At 58.0% G+C, this 18428-nt stretch overlaps 2 protein-coding genes across 7 annotated transcripts; both read right to left on the bottom strand.

The window, feature by feature from the left end:
* Positions 1 to 76: 76 nt before the first annotated feature.
* On the bottom strand, positions 77 to 4679 carry SNX22 (sorting nexin 22). 6 transcript variants are annotated; one of them, XM_077185541.1, is made up of 6 exons: positions 4351 to 4679; positions 1175 to 1258; positions 982 to 1086; positions 781 to 875; positions 574 to 679; positions 77 to 463 (listed from the first exon to the last, which is right to left on the bottom strand). In XM_077185541.1, the coding sequence occupies exons 1-6, from the start codon at positions 4420 to 4422 to the stop codon at positions 347 to 349; spliced, it is 579 nt and encodes a 192-aa protein (XP_077041656.1). In that variant the 5' UTR covers positions 4423 to 4679; the 3' UTR covers positions 77 to 346. The 6 variants fall into 6 exon arrangements, with proteins under 6 accessions (XP_077041656.1, XP_077041655.1, XP_077041654.1 ...); XM_077185540.1 differs by having other exon boundaries at positions 574 to 647; positions 4351 to 4678; XM_077185539.1 differs by having other exon boundaries at positions 574 to 650; positions 4351 to 4675.
* Positions 4680 to 5020: 341 nt separating this feature from the next.
* Positions 5021 to 17020, bottom strand: SNX1 (sorting nexin 1). The gene is made up of 15 exons (XM_054642099.2): positions 16841 to 17020; positions 13773 to 13875; positions 12807 to 12937; positions 12250 to 12316; positions 11158 to 11201; positions 10076 to 10217; positions 9508 to 9586; positions 9182 to 9257; positions 8403 to 8516; positions 8189 to 8282; positions 7038 to 7243; positions 6323 to 6466; positions 5914 to 5994; positions 5559 to 5630; positions 5021 to 5433 (listed from the first exon to the last, which is right to left on the bottom strand). The coding sequence occupies exons 1-15, from the start codon at positions 16970 to 16972 to the stop codon at positions 5383 to 5385; spliced, it is 1536 nt and encodes a 511-aa protein (XP_054498074.2). The 5' UTR covers positions 16973 to 17020; the 3' UTR covers positions 5021 to 5382.
* Between the last annotated feature and the right edge of the window lie 1408 nt (positions 17021 to 18428).

The following is an 18428-nucleotide window of genomic DNA, read 5'->3' as shown; positions in this document are numbered from 1 at the left end:
TTTATCATCTCATCCAGCTGGGAGCAGTGCCACAGTTGGCCCTGCATTTGCTTTGGAGAATTCCACAGCACAGCACTTTGCCAGTCAGTCAAATCCAGGAGATTTATTGCACCAAAGCCTGGATGCAGAGAGGTTTTCCAGCACCATTCAGCATCCAAAGGCTCATACTGCAAGCCCACAACAGCAGGGGGGAAGGCAGAGCTCCTGCTCTGCCAACAAAGGCACTTTGCATGGTGGTGGGAGAGCGGTTCCCAACATCCCTTTGGCTTCTCCCAGCAGGAGAGTGAGTTTCACCACAAGGATCCTTTCTCTCAGCACTGCATCCCTGGGTGCTGGGTGGAACTCATCATTCCAGAGGCTGGGGATGCTGCCAGGCTGGGACACGGCTCAGGGGGAGGTAGAGGCCCTGCAGGACCCCGCTGAGGACGGTGTTGGGGAGCAGCTCTGCAGGGAAACGGGGGTGCTGAAACAGCTGGTTCCCTCCTGGGCCCCGTTAAAGGAGAAGCACCTTTGTAGGGCCCAGAGGAGCCTCCTGGAGGTTTTGGAACCCTGCTCCACAGCCCTACTCCTTACCAGGGCCGCGTGGCCGCATGTAGGGATCCAAGCAGAAGCCGACAATGGGGCGCTGGGGGGGCAGGACTCTGGTGCTGCTGTGGGAGAGGGGACACCAGTCCTCAGCCTGTCACCACCATCCCCAACCCCAGGTACTCGTTAGGAGTGCCTAACATGGGGCAGGGCCGTGTGGGATAACCCTGGTGCCAGCAGAACTCATCTACTCACGGGGGGCTGCTGGCCTTGGGGCTCTGCTGGCACCGCGGCACCTTCAGGAAGTCCAGGATGTCCTGGGGCAGCTCCTTGTTGTGGTACAGCACACCCTGCAATGCTCCAGGGGGGTCAGCACCCCAATAACCCCCTCCCTAACCCACCACCGTGTGTTCTTCACCCCTAAAACCCAGCCTGAACCTGCTGTACACGCCTCACCTGCAGGTAAACCTCCAGGGCCTGCCGGCGCTGCTCCAGCGCTTTGGGCATCCAGTTGGGGACGTGGCGTGGGGGGAAGTCGGGCACCTTGCAGGTCTTCTTGATCTGAGGAAGGTGTGGGGGGATCAGGGCAGGCTGGAGAGGGTGAGGCCAGGCCTCCCACATCCCCTCCTGCAGAGCCGGGGGCTCTCACCCGCTTGTGCAGCGCCTGGAACTCGCTGTAGCGCTTGGTCACCGTGTGCCGCCGGCCATTGCACAGCACCTCCACCCGGAACAGCTGCAGGGGGACAGACAGCGTGCTCCTCGTCAGCCCCAGCATCACCATGCTCGCTGTTCTCACTGTCTTCATCACCCTCACCATCCCTCATGAGCCCCAGCCTCACCATGCCCACTGTTCTGTCTTCATCACCCTCACCATCCTCATCAGCTCCAGCCTCATCATCTTCAGCACTCTCAGCACCCTCACCATCCTCGTTGTTCTCACCATCTTCATCAGCTCCAGCCTTATCATCTTCACCTTTCTCATCATCCTCACCATTCTCACCAGCCCCAGCCTCAGCACCCTCACCATCCTTATCACCCTCACCATCTTCATCATGCTCATCACACTCATCAGCCTCCCAGAGGAGGCAGGGGCCCCTAACTCACACACCTGTGGAGAGCATGTGGGACACTCCACCCCTACTTCTCTAGGACAGGCAGAGACCCCCAACCTCCAGGGCAGACCCCCGACACCCCCACAGCAAATGGGGGCACCATGGGACCAGGCAGGACCCCCACAAGCAGATGGAACACAATTCTCCCCTCCCGAGGGGAGCACAGCAAGGTGTGACAGCCCAATCCCCACCAAACCCCACCAGACAGAGACCCTGGGGCTGGCAGGGACCCCCAACACCTTGGGGTGTGCAGGGACACCAGGAAGGGACAGGTGGGGACATCAAACCAATGGGACAGAGGGAGACAACCCTTTTTTCCCCAAGGCAGGTAAGGTTCCCTACCTAGGGATAGTCATGGATCTCCACCCTCCTAGGGAAGGCAGAGAACCCCTTCTTTCCCCCATGCCAAGGGGGAAAGCTCCACTCCCCCAGCTCCACTCCCCAAGGCCAGTGGGGATCCCACAGGCCAGGGACAGCCCCTTCTTTCAAGGGTGGGCCCTTGAGGACAGATAGGAATCTCCATCCCACAGGGACTCCCCCAGGCCAAGGCAGAAGGGCAGAGGACCCACCTCAGACCCATCTCACAAAGGAAGCCTGTGGGGGCCTCTGCCCAGCACCTCCTGGGCCAGGGACCCCATCCCCTCCTCTTCAAGGGCTTTGTGTCCCCCTTCCCAGAAAGGGATCCATGAGGACAGCTGGGGACCTCTCCTCCTCAGGGCAATGATCCCATCTGCCCCTCTCTCCCCCTGCCTCCTCACTCACTGCATAGTTGGGACCCCTGGGAACCCCCCGAGCTCTTGGAGCATGTGGGGACACCCCAGTGGGCACATTAAGAGCCCCACACCCTCCACAACCCAGGGCAAGCAGGTACCCTCACACCCAGGGCAGAGGGGGCACCCAGAGACAGACAGACAGACAGACAGGGACCCCAACACCAACAGCCTGGAGTGTCTGGCAAGGACCCCTCAGGGCACTTGGATCCTGCACTCCTGGGGGAAGGACACAGCCCCATCCTGGGTGCACAGGGACATGACAAGGACCCCTGGGAACCAAGGAGACACCCTGACCAGTGATGCCCCTTCCCCACCCCTCCCAGGGGTACAGGATCACTGCCTGTCCCTCCCTCTCACCCCAGCAGGGATCCTCGGGATGCAGGCAGGGACAGACACACCTGGGCACTTGGGGACACCAGGGCAGGAGCTTGGGGACATCCCAGCCCCAGGGCAGATGTGGGACACACATCCCTGGAGCAGGTACTCAGGGATCGACAGGGACCCCAGAACCCTCTGGGGTCAGAGGGGATCCCCAGGGTAAAGGAAGAGCCCCTGGGGCAGCCCCTGGGCCAAGTGGGGTTCCCCAGTTACACCTGGGTCCCTCAGTCCCTGACTCACATGGAGATACCCCCCCCGGGCAGGAGGGGACACCGTGGGAGCAACAAGATCCCCAGAACAGCACCCCGGGGTGGGCAGGAAGAGCCTCCAAGCCCTGGGGCAAGTGGAGGCACCCCTGGGATGTGGGGACCCCTGGGGCCAAGGCAGGACCCTGCACCCCGGGGCGAGAGGGAAGCTGTGGGACAGACAAACACATTCCTGACTTCCAGAAGGTGCAGGGGGCAGAAGGTGCCTCCAGCAGGGCCCCAGGGCAGGCAGAGCCCCTGGGGCAGGTGGGCACCACCCAGGGGCACTTGAGGACCTTCAGCCCTTGAGGCTGGGACACTTCAGGGTGGCCTGGGGGAACAAGGAGACCTCCAGTCCCAGAGCAGGGGGGGCATCCCGGGGAAAGAAGGGAACCCCCAGCCATGGGGGCTACAGGGACCTCTCCCCTTTCAAAGGTGAAGGGTCTGTGCTGCCCCCGGCTGGGACCCTGCAGGGACAGGCTGAGACCTCCAGCCCCGTGGCCCTCCCCAGGCCAAAATAATCTCACCTTGCCCACTTCCCCATCCCCTCCTTCAAGGGCAAAGGGTCCCCATCAGCAGCGGCCCCTGTGGGGATCCCCGCCCGGACCCCCCGGGTCAGGGGTCCCGCTGTGGCTGCCGGGGACACTCCCCGGGGTGTCTGGGGTCCTCCAAGCCTACAGGGACACCCCGACCCCGGGGGCACAGGGCAGCGCTCGGGGACGAACAGGACACGGGGGAGGTGGGACAGGAGAGCCCTCCAGCCCCTGGCTTAGGGTGGAAGCACCGCCGGGCAGGGAGAGAGCCCTGGGCAGAGGCAGAAACCCGCAAACCCCGCAGCCAGCGGGGACAGCGGAACGCAGGGTCCCACACCCACAGAGCAGAGACAGAGACACCTCCAGGAGCAGAGGGCACCCCCGGAGCAGGGACAGACACCCCCTTTCAAAGGCAGGGGTTCTGTGTCTGCCACCGGCAGGGAGGCCCCAGGGACATGCAGCGACCTCCATTCCCAGGGCACGTGGAAGACTCCTGGGCAGAGAGCGACAAATCCGCCCGGGAGCAGAGGGTGACACCCCGTGGGAAGTCGGGGACCTCCAGTGCGAGGGAGGGACCCCCCCGGAGCAGGGAGAAAGGGGAAAGGCAGGGACCCGCACTCCCGGGAGGGGCGGGGGACACTTGGGGACGAGCGGCGACCCCCAGCTCCCGGGGCAGGAGGAGACGCCCTCACCCACCCTCAGCCGCCCTCAGCCCCGTTCCCTGCGGGCACAGCCGAGCCCCAGCCCCGGCAGGGCCCCGAGCCCCGCTCGCCCCGTCCCTCACCGTGTGCGCCCGCTCGGGGCTGCGCGCTGCCGCCGCCGGGGGCTCCGCCGCGGGGATGGACACGGCGATCATGGCCCAGGGCACGGCGGGACCGGCCCCGAGCGGGGCCCGGAGCGGGGCCGGGGCCGCGCAGGGACCGCCCCGAGCGCACACGGCGGGGTCACGGCCCCCGGGCAGCCCGGGGGGATGCGGCGGGCCCAGGGCAGCACAGGAACGGAGCCGCGGAGGCGCCGCAGGGAGCCGGGTTCCAGGGATAAGGGGAAAGGAAAGAGGGAAGTCAGCCCAAGCTGCCTTTTCGCTTTTTGAACGGGTATCGGTTTTGATAAAAGCGCACACGCGAGGCTGGGACGGAGGGGGGGGGGGAAGGAGCAAACCCGGGTAAGGGAGGGGGGGTAGGAGCAGCACAGCCCTGAGAGCTCCATTGTGGATTCCTGGGAATGCCACAAAGTGGGATCGCTGGAGAGCCCCGCTGAGCTCAGATCCTAAAAACGGCTCCCAGCGGAGGAAAGGCAGAGAGCCAAAGCCTAATCAAGAGCTGGGACAGGTGGCCAGAGCAGCGTCCAAGGTCACCTCTGTCCCGTCACAACACGGGGGAGGCTCTGCTGCCGCCCTCGGCCTCCAGGGATGCACCCTTACCCCTCCCCATCCCACCCCAAACACCCAGAGCCTGTTTGCCCTGATAGAAGTTTTATTACAGAACTTTAATGGCACTGCAGGAGTAAGATAATTCATTAGAGCCTTAAAACCCAGCCTGAAAAATAGATATTTGCCAGATCTCATTAACCCTTTGGCTGCGGGTCTGGTCTGGAAGCAGGAAACTAGTTTCTCTTCAGTAAGAAAATATATGTTGCTAAATGAAAAATATACAGTTAGAAGAGTTACTGGCTCACAAGCTGTTCTTCTGGGGGTGACACCTCTACCAGCTCCAGCATGTGGAACGAGGGGTCGCTCAGGTGGAAAAGAGGAGGAGGTATAGTGTATATAAAAAAAAAAAAAAAAAAGGCAAAATTCAGGTTTGTTTGCTCAGTCCAATTAAGAAATGGCCTTGGCTTCAGGCAGGAACGCTTCCCAGTACTTCACCAGCTGCAGGGAGGAGAGGGAGAGAGTCAGGAACCTTGAGGATGGAGCTGCAGTGCAGGGGGGCAGGCTTGAGAGATTCGCAAGCACGGCCTGAATTTGGACATAAAACCACATCAGGGAGCACTCACCTGCTGCTGAGAGTTCAATAACGTCTCAAGGTATTTCGTGACGTGGTTTCTGAAGTCCTTAGATTTCTCTTTCTGCAAGAGATGGGCATGAGGCTGGAGCAACCACCAAAACCCTCCAGAGTCTGGGAGGGGGAAGGAGAAACCAGCAGGATTTTCCTGTTCCTCCTGGGGCCCCGTGAGGAGAGCAGCACATGGGCCACAGAGGATCTTGGCCCACCCAGCTTCATTTTAAGATTCCCTGTGGGGAAGCCCCCTCAGCAAGACCCCAGCTCACACACGTTGGGATTCAGGGATGCTGCTGTGCCAGGAGGAGGGGCAGGAGCCCGGGTCAGTGCCAAGGGCTGTCCCCACGTACCTCAAAGCGGATCACCTCCTTGCGGATGACGGCAGAAATGCGCTCAAAGTCCCTCTCGTACTGCGTCACCCGGGACTCCCACTGCAGAGACAGCAAGGGCACCTTGGGCACAGCAGAAAGAGCTCCTGCCCCCTCTCCATGGGGCTCTGGAGCCACCACCGTGCATGTGAGAGGTGCTGCTGGAGCAGAGCTCGGCCCTTGGCACCACCTTGGCATGGAGGTCACAGGAGGCAGGAGCACCAGCAGCCCCTCCTGCAGCCTCACTCAAGGCTGGCTTGGCCCTTGGTGTAACCTGGCCACAGACACCTCTCCCTCCTGCTCAGGAGGTGCCCCCCAGCCCAGGAGGTTCTGTCTGCACTGGAGCAGGGAGGGCAGGAGCAGAGCAGAGACCCCACGCTCCGTTCCCTACCTCTGAGATCTCATCCTTGGCCTGCTGCAGCTTGTCAGGTTTGTTTGCCCACAGCAGCCTGGCCTCCATCTCCCTCTTCTTCTGGAGCATGGTCTGGGCATCCTGCCACCGCTGCCAGGTCCTCATGCGCTGGTCAAAGGCTCCCTGGAGGGAAGGAGGGGCACAGCTCTCCTGACAAGGGGACACTGGAGGTCCTGGACCAAAGCTGAGCCAGAATAAGACTGGGTCCTGCCCTGGAGCATCCACAGCTCCTGTATGGACCAATGGACCAAGGATATGGTGGTCTGGCCTTTGGGGCAGGAAGGGGGCAGCCTGCTGGACTTGCTAGTCCCATGGGATTGCTTCTTCCCAGTGCACCAGGTGGGCTGTGTGGATTTGATGCCCAAGTTCAGGAGCACTCAGCATTCAGGCTCTGCCAGAGCAGGCACCTGGCAGGTCAGTTTTCACCCCCTGTATCACAGGTCACCAGCTCCCAGCTTCAGCCTTCACCTCTGGAAGGGCTGGGTCACCCACAAGCCATGAACTTGCTCCACATCCCCTCTGGAGAACAGCAGCACAGCCAGGCCTCACCTACAGCATCTTCCAACCTAACCAGGGCACACCTGCCCAGCCAGCCAGGTTTCCCTCTGCTCTGCCCTGTGCTTGAGTTTGGAAGATCTCCTGGCATCCCTAAGCCTACAATGGGTACGAGGAGCAGGAGTAAAGGAATCCTTACCTTCACAACCGAGAGCAGGCGGATGTAGTCCCCCAGGAGCTCGGCCAGGAGGAAGAAGTCATTGTTGGCCTGTTCATGGTGCAGCTGCTCAATCTTCTCCTCCACCTCAGCCAGCTGGGACAGGGCCCGGGACAGGGCTGTGTTGTCCTCTGAGCTCCCCAGCATGGCCAGGCTCTTGGCAAACTGGGCTGTGTTCAATGCCAGCTCTGGGGAACGGGATGAGGGTCAGGAGAAGGGCCTGGCTGCACCAGGAGCTCCCCAGCAGAGAGTTCAGCCCTTGGAGCTGCCTTCCCACAGCTCCAGGGGATACCAGCTGGAAGGGCCAGCACTGCCTCAGTCAGAGCCAGCAGCTTCCAGCCATGAGGAAAAGGGAAGCAGGAAAGGGAAGGAAAAGGGAAGCAGCTGAGCGAGAAGACAGGCACAGCTTTGCAGAAGTCAGTGAAAAATGCAGAGGAAGGAAAACATCCCCACTCCCAGAGGTCAGCTCTGCTCAGGTTTGCTACAGCAGGCCCATGAGGACAGGCTGAGGGAATTAGGGTTGATCAGCCTGCAGAAGAGAAGGCTCCAGGCAGACCTCAGAGCCCCTGCCAGTGCCTAACAGGGCCCCAGGAGAGCAGGAAAGGGACTGGAGACAAGGAATGGAGGGACAGGACAAAGGGAAATGGCTTCCCACTGCCAGAGGGCAGGGATAGATGGGATATTGGGGAAAAATTCTTCCCTGTGAGGGAACTGAGGCCCTGGCACAGGTTGCTCAGACAAACTATGGCTGCCCCATCCCTGGAAGTGCCCAAGGCCAGGCTGGACAGGGCTTGGAGCAGGCTGGGACAGTGGAGGGTGTCCCTACCCATGGCAGGGGGTGGAACAAGATGGACTTTAAGGTTCCTTTAGCCCCCAAGCCATCCTGGGATCCTGTGATCCCACAGGACCCCGTTTCCCTTGCACACTGCCATCCCGAGCTTGTGGAGCTGCACACGAGAACTGGGGTGACCATTTCTGGTCTCCCAGGAGGAAAGGACAGAGAGTCCTTTACAGCACTGTCCCATCTCCTTGGAAGTGTCCCTGGGACCCCTGGTGACCCTCTCCAGGCCCAGCCCAGGTGTGACAGGCCCAGCCCAGGTGTGACAGGCCCAGCCCAGGTGTCCCTCTGTCACCTTTGCGGTGGTTCACCAGCGTCTCCACCACCGCGTGCAGCTTCCGCAGCCGCTGGTCCTCGCACTCCACCTCCTGCAGCTTCTCCTCAAACCACTGCAATGGGTAAATGCAGAGCTGATTCCCACAGGGGAGGCTTTCCCTGCACCCAGAGCTGGAGCTGAGGACCAGCTCTGGAGTGAGGACAGGGATGCCCAGGGGTGCCCCAACACTCACCATGTCCGATTCGTTCATCTTGATGGTCATTTTACTGACTGCATCCGTGGCTTTGTTGAACATCTTCATTATTCCTGCTCCACTCAGGGTCTGGGTTCCTACTGCTCTTGGGAGCTGGAAAGGAATGGAAAAGTTTGCTTTGCCATAGGAGATGGAGCCAGGCTGAGAGAGCTGGGGGTGTTCAGCTGGAGAGGAGAAGGCTCCAGGGAGAGCCCAGAGCCCCACTGAGTGTCTAAAGGAGCTCCAGGAGAGCTGGAGAGGGACTCTGAACAAGGCCTGGAGTGACAGGACAAGAGGAAATGAGTTTCCACTGCCAGAGGGCAGGGACAGATGGGATATTGGGAAGAAATTCTTCCCTGTGCGGGTGATGAGGCCCTGGCACAGGTTTCCCAGAGCAGCTGTGGCTCCCCCACCTCTGGAAGTGTCCAAGGCCAGTGGATGAGGCTTGGAGCAACCTGGAATAGCAGCAGGTGCTCCTGCCCATGGCAGGGGGTGGAATGAGCTGGGCTTTTAAAAGTCCCTTCCAGCCCAAGCCATTCCATGATTCTGTTTTGCCCATGAGGCACCTGCTGAGTGATCTCTCCCTGCCCTTTTGTTTGTTTTCTCCCAGCTGAGGGGATGGTTCAGCAGCTTTGGTGGGCACCTGGTGCCAGCAGCAGCTCCCACTCTTACATGGCTCTGCCACTTCCCACTGAGCCTTGGGGGGATCCTGCCTCATTAACTGCTCAAGGACCATTTCCTTCAGCACTTCCAAGGATTCCTCACTCCACCCTTCTGACCTCCTCCTTCTCCAAGAACTCCCTGACGTCCGGGTCCTGCAGCATGGTTGGATGGCTGACCACCCTCCGTAGGTACCTGTGGGAGGAACAACTCCAGGAGTTACTCTGGCTGTAGCAAATCCAGCTTTTGATTTTAAATCTGTCCATCACAGCTTGGTATTTACTCCAGAACAGCAGTTGGGGGGCTGGAAATCAGAGCCAACAACTGTTCTAATTCACCCAGCAGTTCTCCTGTCTTCCTGGGGAATTTGGTGGTGCCACCATGAAGAGCAGAGGTCCTCTCTGAGGTCCCTCACTCAGTCCAGGGACAGCTGATGGGGTCATACCTCTCTAGAGCAGCCCGACGTTTTTCTAGGAACTCTGCAGAGGAGGAATCTTCTTTCCCAACTTTCACTTTGGTCATGCCTAGCACAGAGGGAAGATGTGATTAATGAGCTGCTCCAAACTCTACACACAAGGTAAAGTGGTTTATTACAAGGTAAAGTGGTTTATTATAGACTACCAGGGTGACAGTGGAGAAGAGGAATCTTACAACAGGAATGAGACTTTGGAAATTTGAAATCTGCTCGTACCCAAGGAACTGACATGCAGGAAAGAGGCAAAGCAATGGGCTGAACTCAAGTGAACAGCAATTCAGTGACATCATGGAGGTTTTACTCTTCACCAAGCAGGTGGGGAGGCACCTGTGAACTCCATCAAGGATTTAAGTCCAGAGCTCCAAGTATGGAGCCAGAGCTTTGTGCCACGGAACCCAGATGAATTTCCCTGTCTACTCTGCAGCTTCCCTGTCAGCTCTGAGACTGCTGCAGGCCAGTCCTTGGGCACAGAGCTCCAGCAGAAGGGCTCAGGGAGCTGTGGAGTGGCAGCCCTGGTGCAGTGCAGCTCCTGACTCACCGATGAGGCTCTTCTCAGGCGGCGGAGGGACGATGAAGCCGTTCTGGGCGTGCTTCTCCGACAGCTTCTCATAGAGCCCCAGGAAGTCACTGAACCTCCTTTTCACTGAGAACTGCTTGCTCCTGAACATGGGCATGCTGGTCTGGGGAACACATGGCACTTGGGTCACACTCCCCCAGGAAAGCCTGGCCCTGCTGGCACCTCTGGGGTGAAGTGGGACAGCACCAGCTCTGCAAGATGTGAGCAGTGAGCAGAGCAAGTTTTGGCCCATTCCAAAAGGTTTCCATTGTTTCTCTCCCAGGTTTTCCATTGTTTCTCTCCCAACTGGGTTCTCCCTGGAGCCAGCAGCAGAATTAATGGCATTAAATAACAAACAGCTGTGGGCTGCTTAGTAAGCCCTGCCCACTGGCTAATCCCATCATCCCTGCTCCACACAGGAACAGGGACACACCCCTCAGGCCACCTAAAGACTACAGGGCCCACCAGTGCTTTGGACTGAGTTTGCAGAGCAGGAATTAAGGATAACAAAGCCTCTTGTCTCTTCTTCAGACCACAGGTTGCCTGTAGTCCAGCAGCCATAGTACAGGCAGCTGCAGCAACTTTCCAGAGCCCAGAGCCAGACTCCAAAGCATTCCAGCAGCTGCATTTCTCATGGAAACTGAGGGGAATAGGTGCTGATGTGAATGCAACTACAGCAGCAGCTCTGCAGAGAGTGCTGAGCTAGGTCAGCTCAATCTGATGCTGCCACTGGCACAGAACCTTCAGCAGCAGCCCAGGGCTCAGGGACTCTCCCAATGGATGTCATTCCTGCTGCTCCCTCCAGTGCTGAGCATCCCTCTCAGCCAAGGCTGCAAAGAAGGAACTGGCTGTGAAAATAAAGCCAGTCTCCTTTCAAACAGATTCCAACCCTATTCCTCTGCTGGGCTCATCCTTTGTGGATTATAACTCCTGAATCCACAGAACAAGGCGTTCAGGCCTCCTGTTTATTTAGGTCACTGCTGGCTTGGCTGAGGACACACAGTCCAGCTGCCTTTAAGCATGGAAAAATAATGGAAACTCAGACACAGAGGGGTTAAACATACCTGTGTTGACACTTTGTAGGCTACGTAGGCATTCATGCCATCCCCTAAGGAAAACAGAAAGGAGGTGTTGGGATCACAGCATCAGCACTTTCCACTATTCCCTGAACACAAAGCACAAGGCTCCTGACCTTTCCCTGCCTCAGTGATCCTGATTTTGGGTCTGATGGAGCCCTGGATCTTCCTGCAAACCCAGAGGCAGCATCCTGCTGCATGGCCCTGGACTCCTGCCCAGCAGCCACTTCCCAACCTGCTTCTGCCTCCCCACACTTCCTATGGGAGCCAGCACTGACAATTGGGCACTTGTTGGGCCAGCAGCCTCTGGGCTGGCTCCACACATCTGCTCACACCCCAACAATTCAGGGGCTGTGGGGCACATGAAACAGTCCATTCACGGGATGCAAGTCAGCCTGGATGGGGCTGGATCCTGGAACACCACAGGCAGTTTGCTCCAGCTCACACAGAAATCCCCTTGTTCACCTGGCAGTTCATCTGAAGGGCATCTCCTCTGAGCTCCAGTGCTACCCTTAAGATACATCTGATTTACACCTCCCAGCTCCAGGGATCACAAGCCATGCAGTGGGAACACTCGTGGGGCTGCTCTGCTGCCTGGGATCTGATGTCCCCTTGGGTTTTCTGCACTCCAGGAACTTCCACATGGCTGCTCGTGACTCTCTGACCCCTCTTTCAATAGACAGAAACCCTCTTGCTTCTCATTTTGAAGCCAGAGTTGTTTCCCTGGCAAGCCCAGCTTCCAGGGAATGTGCCAGAGCATGGAACAATGCACTCAGTTTCAGGTTAAGGGAATTTTGCTTACCCCATGGCAGCTCCACACAGGGCAGTGCTGCCTGGAGGTCATGCCAAGTTGGTCACCACAGTGCCAGGCACCAAGAATCCCAAAAACCTGGCTCTGGGCTTTCCAGAACCTGCCTCTGCCTGGCTCATTCTCATCCTGGGCTTTGTGCAGCATCATTTCTTTAAGATGCCAGAAGAAGCCTTGGAAATGTTATTCAAGGCTCAGGTTTGTACTTAGAGAGAGCCCAGGGGCAGGAACTGCAGGGCCCAGCCCTTTCCCCATGCAGAATTGTAACTCACCAACTTTCTCTGGGTCACTCACTCCCACAGTCAGGTCAAATTTGTCCTCCTGCTCCTCCTCCTCCAGCTGTTTGGAGAAAGCACAGAGGGACAGCAAGTCAAAACAGGAAACCAGGGTTTAACCCACCCCATCATGGTGAGCTTGTCCCCTGCAGTCTGGCCAGGTCTGTCCTATAATCCCTTCCAGCTCCTCCTTGTTGTGTCCAGGCAAGGATCCCAAACTGGGTTTGTTGTTCCTACCCCACTCTCTGCCCAGACTGATGCACAAACTGCTCAGCCCCAAGAAGAAACTGCAGAGCTCCCATTCACAGCTGGGACCCTCAGGACCAGATCCAGCACTGTGACAGCTCTGGAAGGAATCTGGACCTCCACAAGAGCAGGAATGCCACCAGGCTGAGCTGAGCCCCACTGCAGTGGTACCAGTCCCACTCTGATGGCCTGAGACACAAATCAGGGCATTCAATAAGGCAATTACATGTTAATTACATAATTTTAGATTCACGTTTACAACTGAGAAAACAGAGAGGTTCCTGCCAAAGACAGTTTGGAATTCTCACCTCCTCATAGCTCTTTGAAAGGTTTCTAGAACTTGCTGCTACATCTAACGAGGGCAAAGGACTGGAGGGTTTGGCCACCTCCTTCTTCTGGTTGTTCTGAGTGTTGTCAAGGGACAGCTCCACAGTGGCATCTGTCAAAAGAAGTTTGCAAGGATCAGCCTCTCTCTCAGGGTTTCTGGAAAGGCAATTGCAATATTCTCTCATTTGTGGGATCCAGGAAGTAACAACAGCCTTAATGAGCAAAGAAATCCATGGGGAGGAACCCCTGTAAGCACTGGGAAGAGCCCAACAAAGCATTGTCACTGCAGTAAGAGCATTTGATCACTCCTGCTGGAGAGCACCATGTCAACCCAAGGAAGTTCTTATTCCAGAGGGAGCCAGGCATCACCTCTCACTGATCACCTCCTTGCTTGGGGAGCTGCACCCTGGAGCAGCTAAAGCCAAGGCAGATTGTACCTGGGAGGAAGGCTCCTTCCCAGGCCACCTCTCCACCTGGAAGATGTAAACATTTCCACCTCTTAGCAGAATTATCCACAACTGACTCTCAGCCCAGCATGCCAGGGCTGGGGAATGTCTGACTCTCCCCATTTTCCCCTGCTGAGGGGGTTTGTGTTTCCTGTTCCTTGGGAACAGCCAGGTCCCTACTAGAGGTGCTTCTTCCACTGGCTTGGAGCCAGGAGAAGGTGGAGAAGGAAAACCCTTTAACTCTGAGGAGACACTCACCACCTCAGGGCTTAAGGCAACAAAAATCTCATTTTAATCCTCTTCAGCTCCCAAACAGTTTCTCCTGTAGCAGATTATCCTAGAGACCTGGCAGGGGCTGCTCCAACCTTCCTGAACACAACACCAGAGCAAACTCAAATATGTGTTTGAGATAAGGACTTATGATCTGCTTTTGGTTCTGGGTATTTCAGGACTATCACTCCAGGCCTGGGGCTGAGAGAGGCCCAGCACACCCAGACTCACCTGCAAACAGGTCCTGGTCATCCTGCTCCACATGAACTCCGTTCTCTTTGGAGGAGCTGCTCACAGGGAGAGGAGGTTCCTCTTTCAGGGCCGGGGAGTTGCTCTGTGGGAGGATTAAAAGGTCAAAGACAGGTCACTACACTGAGGGATGGAGGAGCAAACATGCCACCCTCCTTGTCCACCACCCTGTGCCCTTCAGCGTCCCCCCCTTCTGCCACTTTTCAGGACAGCACACCAAAGTGTCACAACAAACTCTGGAGCCACTTTCCACCCAGAAAGGACCATCCTGGCTGCTGGGAGCAGGCTTGGGGACAAGGGGACAGCCCACCTGAGAGCTTTTATGCCAACCAGTCCTCCCCACCAGAAGACAGAGCTGCTCCAGCATTCCTGTTACAGATGCCTGCATCCCACACCATCCCTCATTTTGCAGGCAGGCAGATATCCCAAGGAAGAAGGGGACAGCAAGTGTTGCTCTGTAGGTCCCAGCAGAGAACAGAACAGGTCTTTGATGGGCAGTAAATGGAGTCTCTAATAGAGGCTCCAAAGCAGCAGCTCCTTGGCACTCTCTCCAGCAAGGCAGTGCCATGGGATCACGTTGCTCCTGCAGGAGTGAAGCTGTGCTGAGGCAGATTCTCTTTAAGGTGGTAAAAACAAAACAGCCACCAAAACACTCACTTGATGGCAAGAGCTCCTGTATTTTAAGATGTTTTCCTAGAGGAGGGATTGCTCCCAGCTTGGATCACAGCAGTTAAAGGCAGGAGCTATGTGTGTTAGTGATGGAGATTGGGAGCAGAGACCTCCATGCCCAACATCCCCCAGGCTCCTTCAGACTGGTGTCCAAGCCAACAAGAGGACTGGTGCCAGTGGTGCCCTATGAGGAAAGGGCTCACACAGCTCCTCTGCTCCCCCAGGAAATATTCAGGCTCATAAAGAAGCCCACTGTGCATGGACAAAGTGGTTTTCTACTGCAACTTCTTCCCAGTTTGCCTTAAATTTAGTTCCTCAGTTCCTTTAGTTCCTCAGACGTGAAAGCACCACGCCCCGCTCCTACTTCTCCATCTGCTGCTGCAGAGGAGCTGTGGCCTGCTGAGATCAGCCCATACAGGACACAAGCCACGTCTGGGGTGGATTCAGCATCCCCCAACATCCCCCTGTGCCAGCCTGACCCTCACCACAGGGAAACACAACTCCTGGGGAAGAGCTGATCCTTGGAGGCAGCCCTAGAAAGGGCTGTGCTCGCACAGGGATCCAACCTCTGCCAACAGACAGGTGAGGTCCAGCCCTGCTTCTGCTCAGGTCTGACCCAAACTCTGCCCTGCTGGTTCCCAGGGGCTGCTGAGCCTCCTGAACACAGCAGCCAGGCAGATCTGCCTCCCCTGCTCCCCACAAAGTGTTTTCCTAACGTTCAAGGGCACAGACAAGCAAAGGCACCAGGTCACAAGAACAGCCCTGTGCTAGTTACAGCAGCGGCTTCCACAAACACCTGATAAGCTGCTGGGGCTCAGCAGCCTCCCCTCCCAGCACAGGAACGTGTGATTCCCATGAAATCCCACGGCACTCTGCGCTCACCCCTCTTGGTGGGCCACAGACCATCCAGCCACCTCCTGCATCCTCCAGTTCCTCACAAAAGGAAGTTCCTGGGAAGTTCCAGACCACCTCCATGACCTGGTGCCTGCCAGAGCTACCAGCACCTTCCTCTTGCAAGGCCCAGGGCTGGACTTTCCCAGGTCTCCAAACAAACCCAGCTGCTGCTTTGCCCAGAGCAGTGTGAGTTCCACCCTCACAAGGTCACAGTCTATCCACATTGCCCCAAATCTCCCTTTTTCCCTGCTGCAAAGCACAAGCACAGCTCACAGAGAGCAGGCAGGAGCTGCCCCAGAGCAGGGCAGACACAGCTCTGGCTTTGTGGCAGTGGCAGGAGAAGCTTGGCCAGGCCATTCCCAGCAGGTTCATTTGGTCATGGCCACAATCTCCTGCTCGAGGCCTCCCTAGGCAGGAAAACTGCAGAACATTCCTGGAGAACTTCCTGCCACAGACACCAACTCCTCCTGTGCCTCCAGCTGGATCTGGCAGGCTGGAAAAAGCCTGGGTGAGGTGGGCAGAGGTTCCCAGAGCTCAGGGAATCACCCCCAGAGCATTGCAGCCTCCAGGAAGGGCTTCTGTGGCCTCTCTAGCCGAGATCCTTGCTCCATGAAGATGCTGATCCCAAGGACCAGTGGCTGACTGGGGAAATTCAGCTTGGGAAAGCACCAGTCAGTTTGAACTCCCCTCTTGCCTGCTGGTCCCTGCCTGGAGAAAACCTGGGAAATGCCAGCAGGAGTCAATGCCAGCAGGAGCCTTCAGCAACCTGGATTTGCTGCACAGAAGACTGCTGGAGAGAAGGAAAGCTGCTGACCCCCTTCACACCTCCACCTTCAGCACAGATTTGTGCAGCAGCTCCTAGTTTGCTGAACCAGTACCACCAAAGGCTCCAAAACCCTCCTGCAGCCCAGCACGGAGCCCTGGTGAGCAGGGGACACTGGATGCCCCCTGTCACCTCACCACCCTCAATCTCAGACTGAAGGCACCATGGCAGCACCCTGTGGATGTGGAGGGGATCAGAGTTGATGATGCTGGGGGAGGCAGATGGAGCCTTTTCCCCCAGGGAAGCCTCACAGTGAAGAGGCTGAGCTGTGGCTGGCCCTGAGGGACCTTGAAGCCCACCTCGTTCCAGCCATGTTGTACCCATGGGTACAACACCTTCCACCAGAGCAGGCTGCTCCGCGCTCCACCCATCCCTCCCTGGGCAGGAGTTGTGCAGGATGGGAGAGGGAAGAGCCCGGGCACACGGGAGCGGCCGAGCACAAACCTTCCCTCGGTCCCGCAGCCACGGCAGCGCTGCGAGCCCCGCCCGGGCTCCCCCTGAGGCGACACGACACCAGAGGCATCGCCCTCCCGCTTTACTCGGGGGATTTGGGGCTGTTCCGCACAATTTTCACCAAGCCCGGAAGATGCCCCGGGCAACTCCTCGCAACGGGCCCGGCCCCGCAGCGCCCCCGGGGCGGTGCGCCGCCCGCGGCCGCACTCACGCTGCCGGTGAAGATGTCCTCGCCCTCCGAGTCGCTGTCGGGGGCGCCCAGCCCGCGGTGCTCGGGGAAGGGCGGCGGGCGGCGCTCGGCCGGGGAGGGCGAGCGGGACCCGCGGCTGCCGCCCGACGCCATCGCCGCCGCTTCCGCCCGCGCCCGCCCCGCCGGAAGCGCCCGCCACGCCTCAACCCGCGGGGCGGGGCCTCGGCTGCGAGCGGGCTGCGGATTGGGCAGCGTCCCCGTCCGCTCCGCCCCCGCCGGCAGCAACAGCCAATGGGCGCTGCCGCTGGCAGGCGGCGCGTCGTCACCATGGAAACGGGGGTGGCGGCAGTACCATTGTGGCGGCGGAGGGAGGAGGAGCGCGGGGAGCTCAGAGCGCTGTGTCCCCGCAGCGCCCCGGCTGAGGGACCGCGCCACCCCGACACTGAGCCCGTGTCCTCTCAGAGCCCGGGGAGTGCTCCCGTATCGCCCAGAACACACCAGGCTGAGCCCCTCCCCCCAACAAAAACATCGCAGGATGAGCCCTGTGCCTTGAATTAGCCCCATAACCTAGAGATGTCCCAGCATGAACCCCATACAAAGTCCAGGACATCCCAGAATGAGCCCTATACCACTCCAGATGTCGCAGGATGAGCCACTGACCTTGAAGATGTCCCAGGATGAGCGATATTCGCCCCCAGGTTGTTCCAGGATAAGTCCCAGAACCTGATGATGGCACAGCATGAACCCCATATATTCACCAAGACATCCCAGGATGAGCCCTAAACCACCTAAGTTATCCCAGGATGAGTCATATATTCACCATGATTTTGCAGGACAAGCCTAAGACATTAAAAATTCCCAGAATGCACCCTACACCCCACTGAGACATCCCTGGATGAAGCACCTCAAGGTAAGTTGTACACCACCAAAAACATCCCAGGATAAGCCTCATTCCCTGGAGGTAGGCCAGAATGAGCCCTGTAAGAGCCCAGAACAGCCCAGGATGAGCCTCATACCCTGAAGATGCCCCAGGATGAGCTCCATAACCTCAAGACATCCCAGGATTAACCCCATACTGGCACAAGACATCTCCAGATAACCCCCAAGACATCCCAGGATGAGACACACACCTTGAAGATGCTTCAGGATTAACCGTGTACAAGACAGCCCTGGATGAGCTCCATACACCTCAAAATATTTCAGGATGAGCTCCACACACCCCAAAACATTCCAGGATGAGCCCCACAGACCCTGTTCCCCCCAAGGCCAGTGACAGCCCATGGTCATGGGTCACCACCATCCTGTGGGGCCAACAATGCTCTCAGGAGAGCACCAAGAGGAGCTGGGCAGGTGAGAAACCCTAAACTTCCATCAGCTCTGGATTAAGGGAGAGCATCCAGATGCAGCTGAATGATCTGGGGGTCCCTGACCTGCAAGACACCCCTGGGTGCTACCAGGAGAGGGTCTGTCCCTGCAGGTGGGAAGCACTGGGTGCTATAGCAGAGTAACAGAGATGGTTTTTGCTTCCTTTCCCTCAGCTTTCTCCTGTAATGGAGCAGCAAAATCCATCAGAGATCTCCAACCTTCCACGCTAGAGAACTTGGTGTAG

The sequence above is a fragment of the Agelaius phoeniceus genome, chromosome 13, assembly GCF_051311805.1.
Source record: "Agelaius phoeniceus isolate bAgePho1 chromosome 13, bAgePho1.hap1, whole genome shotgun sequence".
Classification (NCBI taxonomy): Eukaryota; Metazoa; Chordata; class Aves; order Passeriformes; family Icteridae; genus Agelaius; species Agelaius phoeniceus.
The sequence above is the reverse complement of the archived record's forward strand: the minus strand, read 5'-3'. Positions and strand labels throughout refer to the sequence as shown.